We start from the raw sequence: 19,415 nt of genomic DNA, 5'->3' as shown, positions 1-19,415 counted from the left end.
ATGTAGTCATTTGTCCATCATAATCTCCCTATGGTCATCTTGATACTATGGTCATCATCCATGGCCACTTGCATGACATTCTGCTCCTCTACCTGATCTGTAGCCTCCTCTATCAATCTGAGGATGTAGTGGGCATTATGCGCTTAATCCGAGGCATCAACTAACTTATGTTTATGCATGATTAAGCGATGTTTGGTATTTGTAGTCAATATATTAATACATTATTGTGATCTACTTTATTCATTAAGCTTCAACATAGTTCAGTTTCAGAGAAATTACCCTCACTACACCAATTGTGATCTTATATGATTCAAAACACAATAAAATGATATGAAGCATCTTGCATTGATTTCTTTTATTCTTATTTTTCTTTTTTGGTTTTTTCCAACCTTTTGTGACGAAACTGTGAAATCGAAACTATCACTGAAAACAAAATTCTATCCAGGAACCGAAACCAAAACCGAGTTTTAGAACCTTGATTTGAAATAAATCAAGGGTAACTAACAGTACATGCACGCACATGATATAGAATGAAGGGCGGGATGGTGGAAGATGTGATCTTCTTTGAGGTTAACGATGTTGGTGGTGGGTGCAACAAATGGATATCAGGTATGATTTTATGTTACACATGTAGAGTGGGGAAAACTATGTTAAACATGCAAGAGATTTTCACTTATCGTTTAGATGGAAGCATGAAACAGTAGGAAACCAGAGAGCAAACACTGCACTAATGCACAGAATTTGTGGAAATGAACTTGTAGACAGTGAATATGCTGGAAGGTGGAAATGATAAGTGTGGAAATCAAAGGGAGGATAGGTCGGAATATGGGATGCAGCTAAAATATGCATGAAATAGAGGTCCTTGCCAAAGGACAGGTTGGAATAATAGGTTAAATCCCATGGCATGCTGAGTGATTTTAAGAGGTAAAGCAAAGCAACAATTATGATGAATATTCTTATACTTAATAGTTAATAGTATGCACAATCCTTACACAACCCATAGAAAGTATAATATGCATCATGGATAGTCGTTTTACTTTTTTGGGTTATGATTACTAATTTACTATTTAGTATAGCTGTCGATTATCATCCATCTCATTATCTATCTATGGTTGTGATAATGCATCACATTGTTTGACAATCATATAATTAATAAAATGCTTATTTGCATTTGTTTTGTTATCTTTAAGGAATGGTTACATAGTTATTCCTTGTCCCATCTTGGAAGCTATTTAGAGCAGTTGCTCGATATTCGTTATCTATTGCTTGTGTCTTTTGTTAAATCAGAATTATTCAGAATCCCTAGTTTTAGTTCTGCTCTCTGGAGCTGTTTCCCTAATCATCATTTGAATCTGGTGACCTGAACATTCTGTCTAAAAGTTAAGCATTACTAGATGAGATCATAATGTTTAAGAGCTTCAAATTGTGAAAGTAAATGCTATGGTATAAATAGTGAGAACCAATAGTTAAAAACTTAGAACTATGGTATTTCAAGTTATCACTACTTCAATGGTCGTGCATTTTGCACCAAATCACCCAACTACCCTGCTTTTAGCACACCAAGCCTCTTAAAATTGTTATTGATCGGTTTTCCAATATCAAAAGCGAAATGTTGTTTTCGAGAGAGTATTGTGCTTATGGAACCCGAAAGTCCGATGCATTTTCTTGTATTTTGCACAACCAAAGGGAACTTCATTTTATCTTGAACATTGAAACTCTTCCAAAACCTTCTATAGTTTCATGAACAATATGACTAAGGACCTAGAGATCTAAAAATCAAGGTATGCCATCTCGGTACCGGGCCCCTTATACTGGTGCCACCGTAACTGTATCAGTACTTCCGGTACGGAGGCCGGTTCAGCATATCAAGTGTCGATACGCCCGGTGTACCGTATGTACCTTACCAAACTAGTGCAGTACGGTATGCTCCGTACTGTCTGGTTCAGTATGGTATGGCGTACCTTGGATCTAATTAGCATGTCTTCAAGAAAATATAAGTTGTTTGTTGACAATACTTCATGATTCTTACAATTGGTGAACATGTTTGCTTTCAAGATCTTCTCTGTCATAAAATTTATTCTAACATTTTTCAAGGTCAAGATACGTCAATAATTTATACTTCATAGATAAATGTATCAACGAAATTCATTTTTCACACTCTTTTATCTGCATTTTGGTTCTTTAACTTAAATAATATTGTAACCATTCCACATAACTTGCATTGAAATTGAAGATTATTTCTCCTGATTCCTATTTGGTGTAGATATGAACGTTGTGAGTCATTATACTGATGGTATTGAATATAATTTCTACATGGTAAGAACCACTACAAATGTGTATCTAGAAGCACTACCCAACAAGGTCTGCCGAACCGGTATCGGGACCCGTACTGGTTGGCGGCCGGTTCGGTACCATACCGATGCACGGTACGCAGAGGCGTGCCGATTCCGAACCAGCACGCTATTTTTTTCAATATTTTTTAGGTTTGATTTATTGGTAATCAATTGTTTTCAACTTTTTCAACGATTTTAAGTGTAATTTGATGTTTCTTTATTTTTTTAATGTTTCTATCATCTTAATACAACTTAAATGATGCATCTTGTTATTTTAAAATGATGAAAAATATAAAATGATTAGTGAGATGTTGCATGCTATAAGAAGCAACATGAAATACCCTAAAATTAATTAGTGAGATACAAAATATAAAATGATACAATCAATTATATATATTTAAAGTACAATATACATGTCAATATCTAAATTCTTGCCACTCTCGTCGAGTGGCGATACCTCTCGTAGATATTCAGATCATTAGCATATCAGCCTATCTATCTAATCAAGCGGCGTTGTCATGTACGCTCATCCCATAAAGAATGCGCTCTAGGTTATAACTACTATCAGATCTCTCACTGAAGCTCTGGCTTTGAAAGATGTCCTCTGGCTAATAATACGACTGTGGAGAGGCCAATCCAAAATTTTGGCATGATTTCTCCGTATTTTGAAAATTTTGAGGTATTTTCTGGTGTTGAAAAAAAAAGAGGAAATGAGGTAGGAGAAGGAAAGCATATCTTATTTTGGGTTGGATCCTCTTTGAATCATCGCATTTTTTGGCCGAAAGGGGGGGGGTTGAAGAAAACTTGAACGAAGGCCTAAGAAGGCTTAAGAAGCCTTCTCAGGCCTTCTCAAGGCTTGAAAGAGAGGAAAGGAGGGAGGACCGGCCGAACCAACCTGATCCCATGCCGGGTTGGCTTGGTACAGCCCGAACCGAGTGATTCGGCCCGGTTCGGCAGACCATGCTACCTAGCATTGTCCAACATGGATATTTAATATAAATATCATTTTAATGTATCTATTTTCATGCACGATAAAGAAGTGTGTTTATACAAGCCATTTAATTTCCAATTTAGTGGCTCCTGTAAGTTTTATTATAAGTTAATTTATTTTTTTCCCTAAAGATCCACACTCATATGGTGATAGTTTCTGTACAGTTGAGATATCTGAATCTGATAGTTTCTTTTGTTTAAGGAAGTGTATGTTCTGACATATTTTTATATGTAATTAGCAGATGAAAAATGGGAATGAATTCCTTCTGACTGATACCGTAGGATTTATTCAAAAGCTACCCACTATGCTGGTACGTACTTGCTGATTATGTAATTATTCTTTTACATGAAATTTTTTGTTTCTTTTTGTTGACAATTTCGGTAACATGGCTATAGTACATAGGTGTATACTAGAAACTATAAGTAGAAAATGAGGGACACTTCAAAGCAAGGTATGCTGAACCGACCGGAATTGGTCGGTTTAGCCCGTACCGAACCGATGCCGACAGGCACCAGTCCGGTATAGCATATAAACTCGGTTTCAGCCCAAACTGAGCCGGAACCGATTGGTTCTGTACTTGTACCGGTGCGAACCGGCCCGGTTCGCACCAGCCCAAGCTTATTTTTTCCGTGCGCCCGCGCGCGGGGAAGAGCGCCCACGCCGGCTAACAGCCCGCATGGGCCATTTAATGCCACAGAACGCGCGCGGATGCATAGCTTTTTTTTTGTGGAAATTGCACGCGGACGCGCGAGCAGCGAATCGCGCGCCCGCGCGCGATTCGCCGCACAGGGAACTGCACTCCCCAGCAGGGAATCGCGCCTGCGCACGGTTCCCCAAGCGGGCCAGCGCGCCCACGCAAGCTGGCAACCCGCGTGGGCCATTTAATGCCACTTTGTGGCATTAATGCATTCGCGCGCGGACGCATTGTTTTTCTTTTTTTTTCGCATCCGCGCGCGCGCGGACACGCTTTTTTTTTCTTTCCCTGGCGCATCTTCGGTTCAGTACCGGTTCCAACCAGTACCGAGCCGGTACCATACCGGTACCGATGCCTAATGGTACGTCGGTACGGTCGGTCCGGCGGACCTTGCTTCAAAGTTATAATTGAAATTTTCTTTTAATCTAAGGGTAAAAGAAGGAAGGAAGGTTTGTGGACTCTCAAGAGTTGACCCATATAGAATTTTAAGCAAATATTCTTTAATGGATGGAAGATATGGTATTTCGCACTTAATTTTTCAGAATCTGCCAGAAGCAAAATATACATTACATCATCAAGCTAACAAGAACAAACAAAAGTTTTCTATTTGATCTAGCAACTACATTCATGGAACTAAATTCTGCCAGGCTTCAAATATTGATTATCAAACCCATATTGACTAGGGTGTGTACAGTAAGCATTGTAGTATGCACCGCCAAGCATGAGCTAGTAGTTCAATCAAGAAGAATAAGCTGAAAAGTATGAGGTGACACTTCAATGGATATGTTGGGAAGCACGAGGAGGCACTTCAGTGGATAAGTATAAGGTGGAAAACACACACAATGTGGCAGTTCAATGGATAATTATAATATAGCAAGCATGAAATATCCTAATTCTTCGATATTTGCAACTTAATCCTCAAAATTTTCTTAGTTAGCCTTAGAACAACGATAAGGTCGCTATATTATGACCTAGGTCATGAAAATAGCCTCTCCACACATAGAGGTAAGGTTGCATACAAGGATCGCCGAACTGGTACCAGTCGGCACTAGTACTGGTTCGGACCGATTCGAACCGGTCCGAACCAGCAAAAAAGTGTGCGCGCAGCGCTTGCGCGGCGCGATGTGGACAAAAAGGCCACAGTGCGTCGTGGCCCATAGGTTGTGGCATTGAATGCCACAGCCTTGGCATTCAAATGACACAACCAATAAGCTGTGACATTAGCCACAGCCTAGCTACAGATCAAACCGGACTCGGTGCCGAGTCCTGGCCGAACCGGATGGAACCGGTCTGGTTCCGTCCGGTTCGGCCTTGTACCGGCTGGTTCCAACCCCGTAGGGGCCAGAACCGTTTTGTATAGCCGAACCGGACCGATCGGTGTTGGTACCGGTTCGGTACATGTTGTTTTTTTTTTTTGTGCTGAAACTAGTACGTGTTGTTTCAACATACCTTGGTTGCATATATCTAATCCTCCCAAGATAATGGTGGGAGGCTTGTGCACTAGGACACCCTCTCTAATCCCTTGGATTTGTATTCCTAAACTAATCCTATAGGAATAATTTATTTCCAAGGGATTCTATGTGGACACATTGATTAATGCTGTAAAGTATGTTCAAATTATCAATAAATCATAAATAAGACCAAGCTTTTGAAGTTTCATTTTGAAACCGATCCAGTTGGTTGACATGGAACCAAAACTGCCCCCTAATTTCACATTTCAGGCGGTTTCAGCTGAAACAAACTTGTTTTGTTCTAGTTTAATTTCGGTGCTTTTAGCCAGTTGAGTTTTAGATTTCTTTTATCTCAACAATTATTGTGATAATTTTTAACTTATTTAAGTTGATGGACTATTAAGATGTGAAATTTGGGTGATTTTTCTATCTTTCTTTTGAACTGAAAATAGAGATGTGCATTAACATGATACTCAATGAGCTAAGACCTCCAGAAAGGCCCTTGTTAGTTATTACAGTACTTTATAAGGACAAAGAACAACTAGAAACAAGACATTTCATAGGACTAACATAGTCACTTGATGTCAAGTATATTAGAGATGCTTAATCATGCTAAAAGGCTTAATATATTCGTAAATTCTACGAAAAGTTGAAGAAAATATTTGAATGCATGAGCCACTAAAATGCTTCATAATTTCTAAATGCAGTTAATTTTGAACAATTCAAGTTCAAAGAGTAAATAATATATATTCACATTATAAAATACCAGCATATTTAATAATTTCACTTATACCTAATATTAACTAGGGCGTAAAATTGTCAAAACTACACAAAGAACCTATATAATACAAGAACACTTTGTAATCTTGTGGAAAAATTTCTTGGCTTATTTTTTTTTAACCAAAACTCAAAAATTTGGAGTGGAACTTTCAAAATCGCTGAAGTTGCCAAAACAAAAACTCCACAAACCTAGCTGAAATGGAAATAGGGACCAAGTTTTTTGACCTTGAATAGGATGCTAAGATACTGGGTAATTACATAACCCATCTCATATGTTTCCACTTGGCTAAACAAGTGTACTGAACCCTAGATTTGCACTAGAATAGGCTCTCGTTCCCTTATTATATTTTTAAGTTCATCATCTTAGCACTTCTATATGCATGTCATGTTGGGGATTTTTAGACTTGATAGACCCTTTAGACAATAGCATGTGTTGTTATAATTGATCCAACTCAATGATTGTATAGGTCATTCTTTTGCAAACATATATGTCATGATGACTGCGTTACTACCATAGATTAATGCATCCAATCATTGATTAATTACATCATACGCATGGCCCATGTGGATGGGATTCTAATCCTTTTCCTAGGCATGTCAATGAATTGTGTTTTGATCCAAATTTGACTTGACTGATGAAATATTGAAGCTTCCTCTTCACCCCTCAAGGTATTGAATGGTTCTTCTATGGTTGGTTGGAGGTCTTGTCCTAGTGCTAGTGTTCTGCTATTGATAAGGGGCCTCTCAGACTTGTAGGGATCAACCTAAGGTTCGCCGAACTAGTATCGGGGCTTACATAAGTGCCGATGCTGGTTGACCCTCCAAGTAGTGCCGAGGAGGCCGAGGGTGGCATAGACGTGGAGAGAGGTGGTGACGTGGGGATAGGGTGAGAGGTCATAGTAGAGGGCGACCGTAGGGATAGGGGATGGGTCTGCGTGAACGCGGGCAAAGATCGATGGCAAGGTTTTGTTTAAGAGAGAGAGGGAGAGGGAGAGGGAGAGGGGGAGAGAGAGAAAGAGGACCTTGGAGAGCATCAAGGGAGGGGAGGGGGAACAGAGAGGACTCAGAAGGGTGGGCATGGGGGGCTCAAGAGGCTTTAAAGGCTTAGAGGATGAAGAGAGGAGCCGAACCGATTAGATTGCCTGAACCATTCCGGTTTTTGACCAGTTCGGTTGGTACTGCCCGAACCATATGGTTTGGGTCGATTTGGCCTTTAAAGGCCGGTTCGCACCGGTATCGTTTTTTTTTTTTTTTTAACCACAGCGTGCGCACTGTGGTGCAGAGTGCGTGGCCCGAAAGGGCCACGAGCTCCCTCGAGGCATAGCACCCCACGTGGGCGCGGTTCTGCCCCGTGCGTTTCCGCACGCGGCGCATTTCCACGGCATGCGGGCGCGATTCCCCACGCCGGGAATCGCCCCGCGAGCATTTTCCCAGCTTGCGCAGGGCAGCGCGCCTGCGCGGGCACAGGCCAATTCATCCACGCGGGGCAGCGCGCGGGTCATAAATGCCATAGAATGGCCTTTTGTCCGTTTTTTTTTTTTACTCGCCCTGTGGCCCTTTTTTTTTTTACCCACGTCTGCGCGCGAATGCATGGACGAGAACCGAAGAGGAAAAAAGAAAAAAACCGGCTCGTACCGGATCGGTTCTGGTATGAACCATCTCGAACCAGACCAGTAGGCGACCGGTACGCCTACCGGTACCGGTTCAGCGTACCTTGATTGAAACTGTATTTTTAGACATTTTAGATGTCATAGTTTACAATGAATGGTATTGACCATCAATTTGCTTGTCACATTAGTCATTTTGACTCCATGGCTTCAAGCAACTGTGATGTTTTCTGTCTCCCTCAAGCAGTTAGTCAGCAGATATTTCCTCCTTCCAACACCAGTCTGTTTGCTAGAATTCCTGTATGAAGGAGATTAGGCCAGGGGAGATGCACTAGCTGTTTTGCTGCATCTGGGAGTAGAGGGCCCAGAAAGGAAAGCAAATTGAAATACCTTAAATTCCAAAATATTGTCAAATTTTTGTCCGTTCCTCCCAGATTTTGATGAGCAATAGCCAGTGCGTCCCAAAATAAAGATGGTTTTTCCATTGTCTAGATGTGTATTATCCATACAATTTTATTAATGTTTCCCCATTTTACAGAAAGCAGAGGAGGAAGTTCCATAGTTAAGGAAACCATGTTTCCTGGTAGCAGTGCTTCACTTATGCTTCATCTAATATAATCCACACAGTTTGTTTCTTAGTGCTTTGATGTATTTTAGATAACTTTAAACTTACATTCAGTTAATGTTCTGGAACTTATGAATGCCATGAAGTTCTGCTGATACGTGGATGAGAAAGTTGCATTATTCTTGGTTAATAACTGAATGTTTCTTAGAGAGCATGAAGATTAAAAGTCCAATTGTTTCGCTACTAATAATATTCTGGTACAGGTTGCCGCATTCAGAGCAACATTAGAGGAAATATCTGAGTCATCGCTTCTAGTTCATGTTGTGGATATCAGGTAACATCTTGTCACCTGAATGAATAACTGCGCTTTATATTGCATTCACATCCAGTTACTAAGCATGGTGAATTTTTTCTTTTTGATTCTACCAAGTTCAGCCATCCATTAGCTCAGCAACAGATGGATGCTGTCGATAAGGTTCTACAAGAATTAGATGTGGCGTCAATTCCAAAGTTGGTTGTGTGGAATAAGGTAGGACTATATTAAATTTCTTCTTTGTCATATTTGTGAATATTATTAGTTTATGTATAGCAATAAACTATTTGCTTATTCTATATTCAGAATATTTTGGTAAGTAGTATGAGTTAATACCTTATTTTCTTAAAAGGAACATATATGGGATGATAATTTTTTCCACTATCAACTGTCACACTCTTGATGGTTCCTTTTGTAGTAAGGAAAATTTCTGGTATTTTCTCTATCTAATTTTATTGCGAGATATCACCTTAAATGCTGGCAGATGCACTAATAAGAAATGCTGGCTGCATGAATCCAGTTGCGTAGTTATAACTGTGTGATGCTTGCTGCAGGTTGACAAGACTGATGATCCACAAAGAGTGAAAACTCAAGCTGAAAAACAAGGTGTAATTTGCATATCAGCAATAAATGGTGATGGTCTAGAGCAATTCTGCAATGCAATTCAAACAAAACTTAAGGCATAAGTTGCTTCCATTGCTTATTTTTCTAAGATTTGTGTATAATCTATTTAGTCTCAATATGGAGGGGTTAATTCTAGTCATTGAGTTCCATTCGGTATTATTTTCATAGGATTCATTGGTACCAGTTGAAGCTTTTGTTCCATATGACAAAGGGATGCTCCTAAATACCATACATCAAGTTGGAATGGTGGAGGAAACAGTAAGTATCATGTTAATGACCTATAAACTTGCTAATAATTTGGTACAAATTACAAAACATTATAAATACCTAAACTGAAAACATATCTGTATGTGACTTGATGTTGATTGGCAAATCATGGATGACTTGGTGACTTTAATAGACTTGGTTCATTTGAAGCACGCACAGAGACAGATAGAGGGGGGGAGAGAGAGAGAGTATGAGGTTCTGAGAAGCAAGGCCAGGGATGTTCTTAGAAGGCAATATATACACAAAAATGGGCTGTCTATTCTAAAACACATTGGAAACAAGCATGCCAATTAAGATACAAGGGTATGTAGGTTAACATGTCTTGTAACTCTCCTACTTCCTTCCCCCCGTCCAAACTTATGAAGGATCATTTGTTAAGCATTTCTTAGTGGATGCTATAAAAATCTCTCTTTTGGAAGAATTCCACAAGCTTCCTAGCTGACTTAGTGTGAGTGGTGTAGTTGGATCTTGGTGTTGAATAAAAAGTGGCAAGCGATCTCAATTCACTTCATTTGTTTAAACAACTGTTAAAAATTTGAACACCTTTCAAGTTATCTATGCTAATAAAATTGCTGAAATTCTGAACAGTTGTAGGATGTTGGCAAACAAGGTACCACATGGTGCTTAAGCATTCTTAGGTAGGCATCTACGAAATTCATATCTATAAATATTTAAAAGATAGATAAATTCATAATAATAAAAAAAGAAAAATGTGGAAACAGATCAATAAAAATCCATGAAAATAAGAAAAACTTATGAAGGAGGTAGAATGCTACATATCTAAGGCTTGGGCTTATGCGGGCCACCTGGGCACCCATTATGCAACTTGTCTGCATATCAAGGCAGCCTAGACTCTATGTGGGGAACTTGGGAGGCTGCATATGCATATGTGGCTGCATAGGCTGCTTTTTAAAATGCTAGCGATTCTGAGTGTCTCCATGTTCCTGAGGCTTAACTTAGTTACAGCTGAACCACTATTAAATAAATATACATTACAGTTCAATGCTTCAATTCTTACTCTTAAGGGAGAGAAACAAGAGAAGTGCAACGCTCAAACTTTGTGTTTATCAATTTTATGTTGAACTATGGAAACAAAAAAAAAACTCTTCAATCATATTGGAGGATCACAAACACCCACACTACCTCTCACATACATTGCATGTGCCAAGGACGTCATGAAGATAATCACGTGTACATGCCAAGAAAATTCCTTACTTGATCTGGATCTATTGCACTTTATTAGATCTAGATCCAATCTCCAGAGAGAACAGCCTGCTGTCGTGTTCTTTAATCGCTGTCATCTCTTTCAACAGGAGAAATCCAGCTGATCTTTTATTAGACAATAAGAAAAAGGTATGAGAAAGAACAGGGAACATAGGAACTAGAAGGGCTGGTGGAAACAGAAAAGAGATGAGTTGTTCAGTCACAAATTTGACTGGATAATTTTCTATGTTATTAAATTAGGGTGACCACTAAACAAGGGTAGATGATGACAAACATGTCCCTATAGTACATCTAACAGAAGAAATTACTATATTAGGTGTTTGACACTCCCCCTCATGCTAGAGTGTACATGTCATTATTAAGTCCAAAATTTAAGATTCAGTAAGCGCTTGGACTAGTCTTGAAATTTAAGATTCAATAAGAACTTGGTTACTCTTTGAATTGATTGAGTTGAATTTTGGATCAAGTTCTGAGCTTTTCAATGTTGATTGGATATCTATTTTAGGCACATCAAAACTGTTTCTTTCAGCTTGAAGTAGCTGGATATGACTCCTTTCAAGGGACCGATTACAAATTTGGCATTAATTTTGGTTTAATTTTTGGTTACTTTAAAGAGATATAGTATTTGGTTTGTTTGCATTGTAAGGGTTTAGAATTGTCTAGGGTTTGATTTTATATGCCTTAAATCTTTTGTAGAAACATGATAGGCTTTATAAGAGTACTTTTATATATTAATTTGAATGGGAAACATGAAGCTATTGGTAGGTCCATTATGGTTGAGGAGTCATGTATCCTTCCAAGACCCTTTGTTTCCTTTTCCTCTTCTTCTGTCCCTCTCGCTTTAAGAATGTACTTAGTGTTGCTCGGTATTAGAACTCAAGGCCTTCTGCAACCTTTGGGAAGCTTTTGCATTACATTCTTTCTACATGTTAATTTTTTAATAGTTTGGTTCATAATTCACCAAACCTTTTCAATAAGAATATCAAATTGCTTAGACATCCTAGCCAAATGCTATAGTGTTCTCTAATTGTTTACCATACTAACCTCTTTTTTTTTTTTTTGGTAAAAAGCGGTTACTCATTCATATAAGTCTAACCTGAGTACACCCATCTAAATCGCGTGAAAGTAAAGACAACAAAGCAGAAGGGACATCTGAATCCAACGTCCACACAAAGTACCCAGAGTGCCGGGCGACGTAAGAGGCAACCCAATCTGCAGCCCTGTTCGCCTCCCTAAACACATGAATAGCCTGAAAGCCGCCCATCGTCTGAGCCATCCTGCGAGTCTCCCGGATCAGGGGGTGACCATCACCATACCTGTCCACCCCCCGGATCCAGTCAACCACCACCGCAGAGTCTCCCTCAAGAAACACCCGCTCCACACCAAGCACCTGCCTAGCATAAGATAACCCCTCCCAGGCAGCTCGCAGCTCTGCCCCAACAACAGTGAGCCCAGAAGTCCGGCGCCCACCTGCAACAATCATCCTCCCATGATGGTCTCTGATCACAAAGCTAATCCCTCCAGTCACGCCATCCGCTGACCTGCTCCCGTCGAAATTTACCTTGAGATAGCCTGGGGGTGGGGGTACCCAAGAAACAAGGGCAAAACGTGGCGCTGAAATAGCGTGAGTACCCCAGGTGTCCCTGTCTATCCCAGAGGAAATCACAGCAGAAGTCGCGATAATCTCTCTCGCATGACGCTCTGCTCTGTCTACCACCATCCACGGAGGCGATCGCCTCCCCTCGAAAATACTAGCGTTCCTGTCCAACCAAATATGGTAGGACAGGTACGCCCTAAGAATCCCATCCTCAACAGATCTAGGACACCTCATGGAATCTCTCAATAGCTGCAACAGGTCCTGAGCTGAAGCCACCGAGACAGGTAGTGGAACCGATGACCTCCGCCATATCTCATAGGCCCTGGGGCACGACAGAAGGACATGCTCGATGGTCTCCTCACTATCACCACATACCTCGCAATGCTGAGGTACTCGCATACCGCGCCGGACCAATAGACTCCTGGTCGGAAGGCATCCCCAAGCCACCTTCCAGATGAAGAGTGCCACTCGGGGATGAATCCGTAGCCTCCATATCCAACCACCCGCAATCTGTCGGCCTGGCTCTCTACTGAACAGAGCGAGAAGATCTCTGACCCGCACTCGCGACCGTCCCGTCGCCCTCCACACCAATCTATCAGATTCGCCCCCCACGGGGACTGGCAAAGACAGAACCAACTCCGCCAAGTGCTCTCCAAATGCCTCCCGAATCAGCCCCGTCCTCCAACAGCCCCCCTCCGAGTCCAGTAGATCACTGACCCTGCGCCCTGATAACCTCGCCGAGTCCACCAATGTCGGCAGGCGGCAAATCGGCCACTCGGTCACCCAACTATCCTCCAACACATCAATAGAACGACCGTCCCCGATGGCCCATCTGATCTCCGGTAGCACCACCATAGCCCTGACACACACCTCCCTCCAGACCGGAGAGTGGTGACGCCCAGGTCGCACCCCAAGTCCCAACCCTCCATACTTGGCCCTCATCAAAGAGGACCACATGCACTCGGGCTCCAACACAAACCTAGCAACATGCCTCGCCGCCAGGGCCTCCCTCCTCGCCACCAAGGACTGCACCCCCAGACCACCATCTCTGGTCGGCTGGCATACAACCTCCCATGCCAGCAAATGGATACCGCCTCTGCCACTGCTCCTCCCCCAGATAAACTCTCTGAAAAGCTGCTCAAGAGATCTCAGAACTGTCACCGGGATCATGGCATGGGACAATAGGTAGATGGGAACTGATGTAAGGACTGAGCGAACCAAGGTGATCCTACCCATCATGGAAAGTGAATGTATCTGCCACCCCTCTAACCTGCGTCTGATACTGAGCTTAAGAGAGGTACAGTCCCCAGCCCTCAACCGACGTCCGCAAAGCGGAATCCCCAAGTATGTCATCGTACCCGCCTGCTCACCCACCCCCAGGATCTCCAGTATGGACTGCTTCACCGCCACTCTAGTCTTCGGGCTAAACATAACGGACGATTTGGCCAAGTTGACCTGCTGACCCGACACAGCACAATAATCCCGAAGGGCCTGACTGATCACCCGAGCCCCCTGCCTAGACGACCTGGCTAAAAGCAAGCAATCATCAGCGAAGAGCAAGTGAGAGATCGCAAAGGCCCCCGCCACCGGTCTGTAAACCTCCAACTCCTGACTAGCCACCGCCTGCCGGAGAGATCGAGACAGCGCATCCGCACAGATAATGAACAACAATGGGGAAAGAGGGCACCCCTGGCGCAGCCCACCTGATGACTCAAAAAACCCCGACGGCGTACCGTTCACCAAAATAGCAAAGGAAGGAGCTCTAATGCAGCCCATGACCCACCTGATCCATATCTCATGAAACCCAAATCCCTGCAATGACTGCTGCACAAAATCCCACCTCATCCTGTCATAGGCCCTCTCCATGTCAAGCTTGATCCCCATCAAGCTTCTTCTCATTGGCGCCCTCCCAAGATCATACATAAACTCCTGGGCGATGAGTACATTATCAGATATACTCCGCCCCTCCAAGAAAGCCCCCTGCTCTGGGCTAATGAGCCTAGAAAGAACACCCCTCAGCCTAACAGCAAGAATCTTCGTCGTGACCTTGTACAGAGTCGTACAAAGGCTAATCGGACGAAAGTGACTCGGCTCCGAAGCGTCCGACCGCTTCGGTATCAGGGTAATGAAAGTCTGCTGCCACTCATGCGCCATCACTGCTGAACTGAAAAACTACTGAATAGCCTCCGTCACATCACGACCAACTATCGTCCAATATCTCTGAAAGAAAACCAGTGGGAATCCATCCGGCCCCGGGGCCTTGTCCCCCCGAGGGACCACACCGCCTCCCTAATCTCCCTCTCCGACACCGGCCTGATCAGAGCTGAAGTCTCCTCCTCCGTAACCCCATCCCCTGGCATCGGACTATCAGCTAGACTCGCACCTGCCGAATGCTCTGTCCACCTGGCCCTAAAGAAACTCACCAGAATCCTCTGGATCACATCCGGATCCTCCGACACCTGCCCATCCTCACCTCTGATAGCTCTGATCCGATTCTGATGCCTCCTAATCGCTGTCGCCTGGTGGAAAAATCTGGTGTTTCTGTCCCCCTCCATGATCCACTGAACCCTCGCCTTCTGTCTCCAGAATATCTCCTGCTGCCTAAGGAGGGCATCATGCAACGCCAATAAGGATCTGAGCTCCCCTACCTCTGCATCCAGAAGCCCCCCTCCTCGAACCTCCTGAGCCTGTAATCTAGCAATGGCCACCTCTGACTCCTCAATCCTACTGAAAATATTCCCCACTTCCTCCCTGTTCCACCTCCTCAGACGCCTCCTCGCCAGCTCCAATCTACGTGAAACCCGATACATGGGGTCACCCCTAACAGGGATGCTCCAGGCCTCCCTCACCATCTCCCATGATCTCGGATAGCAGAGCCACAACTTCTCGAATCTGAATGGGGGATGCACCGGAGTATATACATCAGTACTCACCAATAAAGGGCAATGATCAGATGCAATCCTGGGTAAGTGCCTCACTCGATGATCCGGGAACCTCTGGATCCACCCCGCTGTCGCACAGGCCCTGTCCAGTCTCTCCCAAACTCTGGCAACACCCTGCTGATTGTTGCACCATGTAAATCTAGGACCTGCAAACCCCAGATCTATCAATCCATTAACAGACAAAAAGTCCTGAAACTCCTTCACCTTCCGCTCATAAGAGAACGGCTTACCCCCCATCTTCTCCTGGGGATCAACTATACAATTGAAGTCACCAGCAATCAACAAAGGATAACCCTGACAGATCACCTGCGATGCTTCCTCCCATAGCCTCCGTCTCTCCCTGAAATCAGTGCTAGCATACACCGCTGCAAGGACCCAAGGTGAGTTAGCACCCTCCGAGATCACCATGATAACCTCTTGTTCACAAACATGAAATATGTCCAATCTGAAAGATCCCTGCTTCCAAGTGACAATAATGCCCCCTGATAGCCCGCGAGACTCCACTGCATAAAAACCCCACGATCTGCGAATCGCACTTCTGGCCTTCTTTAGGCTCCTCCCTGACAAGCGGGTCTCAAACAATACACAAATGTCTGGACAATGCTGCTGCACTGTCCTGCGAAAAGCCGGGGCAAAAGAGGGCTTCCCCGCACCCCGACAATTTCATAGGAGGACTTTCATTGATCACCCATGGGGGTATCACAACCCACTACCCCGGGGTTGCAATCATGAAACACCGTCTCCTCCGTGGTCCCAACACAAGCCACATCTCCCGAGAGCTCCCTCTTCGCTGCTGCCTTCAGCTGGCTCACGACCTGAAGATGTTCATCAGCACATTCAGACTGATTCACACGCCTCAAACAGGAGGACACCACACGATCAATGACACTCCGTTGCCCACTGTCAGCCTCGATCCCGGCGTCCCCAGCCTCCACAGCATCCCTGGCACATTCCTCTGAGATTTCCCCTTCACTGTACAGCCGTGCCATATGGCACGGATCCGGCACCGCTAGAACCTTGTGGCTACCTTGAGGATCAGCCCCCACTCTGCTCGCCCCGGAACCAGCGACAACCTCCTTCCCTGCGGACGCTTCCATTGGCCCCACCTTACCGGACAGAGTTGCCGACGATGACTCCCCCAAGCCGGATCGACTTGCCGCCACAGACACGGACCTGTACCTGTGCTTCCCTGCGGGTGCCACCTCCCCAAACCTGAACAAGCCTCCGGCACCCTTGGGCTCCCGCCCCGCCCGGGGGGGCGACTACAAGCCGCCGAGTGGTGTGGAGGGGAACTCCTACTCCTCCGGTGACCACCCATCCGATCCTTCCTGGTTAGAGATAACCCCCCCGCAGGAGAGAAGTGACGCATCGAGCCCTTGGGTCTGCAAGGACTCCTACTTCGCTTCCTTGGGCTCACTCCCAGCTCATCAGGACGCGCCGTGGGTTCAGGTCTGACCCCACCCCGGTTGGGTCCGCTTCCAGGTTCGCCCCCTTCCTCGCCTACGACCCGACTCGGATCAGCGCCGTCCGAATCCGAACTCAGCTCTAGGCCCGACTCAGCCCCCGCTTCCGCTCCCTGGACGAGCTGGCTCGGTCCGGCCTTGCTCACACCCGCACCGGCTGCCGAGACATCCTTCTCCGGCGTCCTTCGTCGAGCGAGCTTGGTGGGTTTTTGCCACCCCTCGGCGTCGATCGGGGAGGCCTCATCTCCCGTTTTGTGCTCGGACGGCTTCTTGCCGGGACGGGGAGAACACGACCCTGAGGTCCCCCTAGCCCCGGACTCACCTTTCTCCTTTCCCCGGGCCTTCGTCACGGCTGCCCGAGGATATCGAGAGAAGCTTGTGACCATCCACGGTCCAAAGACCGGCAGATCCTCCGGCGCAACACCATCCCCGTCCTTCTGATTCGAGCTCTCCGGGTGATCCGTCCCTTCCACAACCTTGCCTTTCCCCCGGGACTCCCCCATCTCCGCCGCCCCACGGGTTGGCAAGTGGAAGGGACACTCCGCCGCCCCATGCCCGATCCGACCACACCGAGAACAGGGAACCGGCAGATTTTCGTAAATGAAGCTCTGCCAAAAAGGCTCCCCTGCCCCCTCCGAGCAACCCCTCACCAGAATACCCGGCTTGAGTGGGACGGAACAGTCCAGTGCAATCTTAACCCTGGCAAAGCCGTACCGTCGCCCCTGCTCAGTGACTCCGTCCAACGCCAGTGGGATCCCGGCACTGGATGCTATTCGAAAAATAGTGGGCTTCTTCCAGTAGTCTAATGGCAATCGCGGCAACCGGAGCCAAGCTACTACTCTTCCCACACCCTCCTCCCCGGGGATGAAGTTGGGACGCCACCGGTCCATAGCCAGAATCTGTCCGGCAACCATCCACGGGCCACTCGACATAGCGGCTTCCCGGTCATCTTCATTAGCAAACCGGACGGCGATGACGCCGTCCATAAGCGTAAAGCACTCCACCTCATAGTTCAGCCGCCCCGCCCGCTTGATCTCCCTTGCTACCCACTCCGCCGGGACGCTTCTCCCCAGGCTTCGCACTAGGACCGTCGTGCACCGCCACTCCGCCCGATTCCCCTCCAGTTCCTCCTCGGGTACCACCACCACCTCCGTAAACTTCCTCTGCAGCATCTCCAATTCCGTCGGAGAGGACCGATGACACGTCCAAGTTTGCCTCCTCGACTCACCCTTCGCCACCTCAACCCAAGAGCGACCCTTCGCACCACCCCCAGGAACAGAGACTCTAGGTCCCTCGGCCTTCCCCGGGGCCGGCATTGTCGCACCGCCCCCAAGGTCGGCCATGACCCCCTCCCCCACTCCTGTTTGTTAAAATACCTCAAAGACTCCCTAGGTAGCGCGGACTTTGGCGCATCCGCTCTCTCTCTCTCTCTCTACCCGCTCTCTCTCTACCCGCTCTCTCCTACTAACCTCTTTCACCAATCAAGTTGGACACCATAATCTTTTATGAGTTAACATACAATAGAGTTTTTTATGACTAAAGATCTTATAGTTTGGAACCGTACCATGTGATCAACAACTCTCCTGCATCCTGTTAGCACTCAAAGAGCATACTCAAAATTCAGTTATTCTGTCAAGCTTTCTATTTGGTACTTCACCCAGTTAGTAAACCGAAAGCAGACAATTTTTGCAAGATGATTCTCAATAAATTACTATGTTTCTTCTCCAAGGTTTGGTACTGAAACTTTCTAGGATGACTCTTTTATTCTGTGCCAATGGCACGTGACTCTTCCTAAAAGTGCTTACCTTTCTTGGTTGATCTTAGACCATCAGTATTTCTTTTCAGCCTTCACCTTCACCATCATGCATTGTTTTCCCACCCTCATATCGAATTGGTTTCATTGATCATCATATGATTGATGTTCGAGAATATTTTACTACCAACTCTCAACTTGATATTGACCCTTTGAATTGTTGCAGGATTCTCAGTTTGGCAGCTTTAGGTAATAAAAAGACATGCTACAGAACAGAACCTACTGAGCTAGCCGGATCCAGAAGTGAAAATTGTCGTAGAGAGAAATCCTATAAATGTCTTTCAAGGAATGCACCTGATTCAACCATTTCTCAAGAACAATAGCTAAGGGCCTTGAGACTACCCCTTGGATCTCGAACTGACATGCTGATGGTCATGATTTTAATAGTGATTTGGAGATCTCATAGGCAGGTGTTGTCATTACTTAATATGCCACAGGTTCAAACTTATGAAACTATGAAACCATCCCAATGTTAACCCAAGCATTAAAAGGGCCTATACTGGGAGGAACTACGGCTTGTTTCACTATAATACTTCATTCAGTTGTCAGGAAGAAAATATATGATAAATGCCACATTAAAGTATGATCCAACTAGCCAAACTCCAGTTTAAACATTGTATTTCTGTCTCACCCCCCATCCATCATCTAAGTCGTTTTCTTTGGTATTTATTAAAAAAAAAATAGTGCGTCAGCTACTCCACTAGTCTGCTTAGATTTTTCTTCTTTTTCCCATACTCTTCTTTGAGTTCTT

The 19,415-nt window shown here is 44.9% G+C and overlaps 1 protein-coding gene across 7 annotated transcripts in view; it reads left to right on the top strand.

The window, feature by feature from the left end:
* Positions 1–19,415, top strand: part of LOC103714908 (GTPase HflX-like) — a 63,837-nt gene that overhangs the window by 34,027 nt on the left and 10,395 nt on the right. For 3 of the 7 annotated variants that reach the window (XM_039119384.1, XM_039119380.1, XM_039119381.1), the window contains 5 exons: positions 3,566–3,634; positions 8,685–8,755; positions 8,857–8,950; positions 9,289–9,414; positions 9,527–9,616. In XM_039119384.1, coding sequence (XP_038975312.1) covers positions 3,566–3,634; positions 8,685–8,755; positions 8,857–8,950; positions 9,289–9,414; positions 9,527–9,616 — 450 coding nt within the window. Of the gene's footprint in view, positions 1–3,565; positions 3,635–8,684; positions 8,756–8,856; positions 8,951–9,086; positions 9,168–9,288; positions 9,423–9,526; positions 9,617–18,830; positions 19,248–19,415 lie in introns of those variants that run through there. The other 4 variants (XM_039119383.1, XM_039119386.1, XM_039119382.1 and 1 more) reach the window with 4 other exon arrangements.

Source organism: Phoenix dactylifera, unplaced genomic scaffold (genome assembly GCF_009389715.1).
Source record: "Phoenix dactylifera cultivar Barhee BC4 unplaced genomic scaffold, palm_55x_up_171113_PBpolish2nd_filt_p 000539F, whole genome shotgun sequence".
Taxonomy (NCBI): Eukaryota; Viridiplantae; Streptophyta; class Magnoliopsida; order Arecales; family Arecaceae; genus Phoenix; species Phoenix dactylifera.
This window is presented reverse-complemented; position numbering and strand designations above follow the sequence as displayed.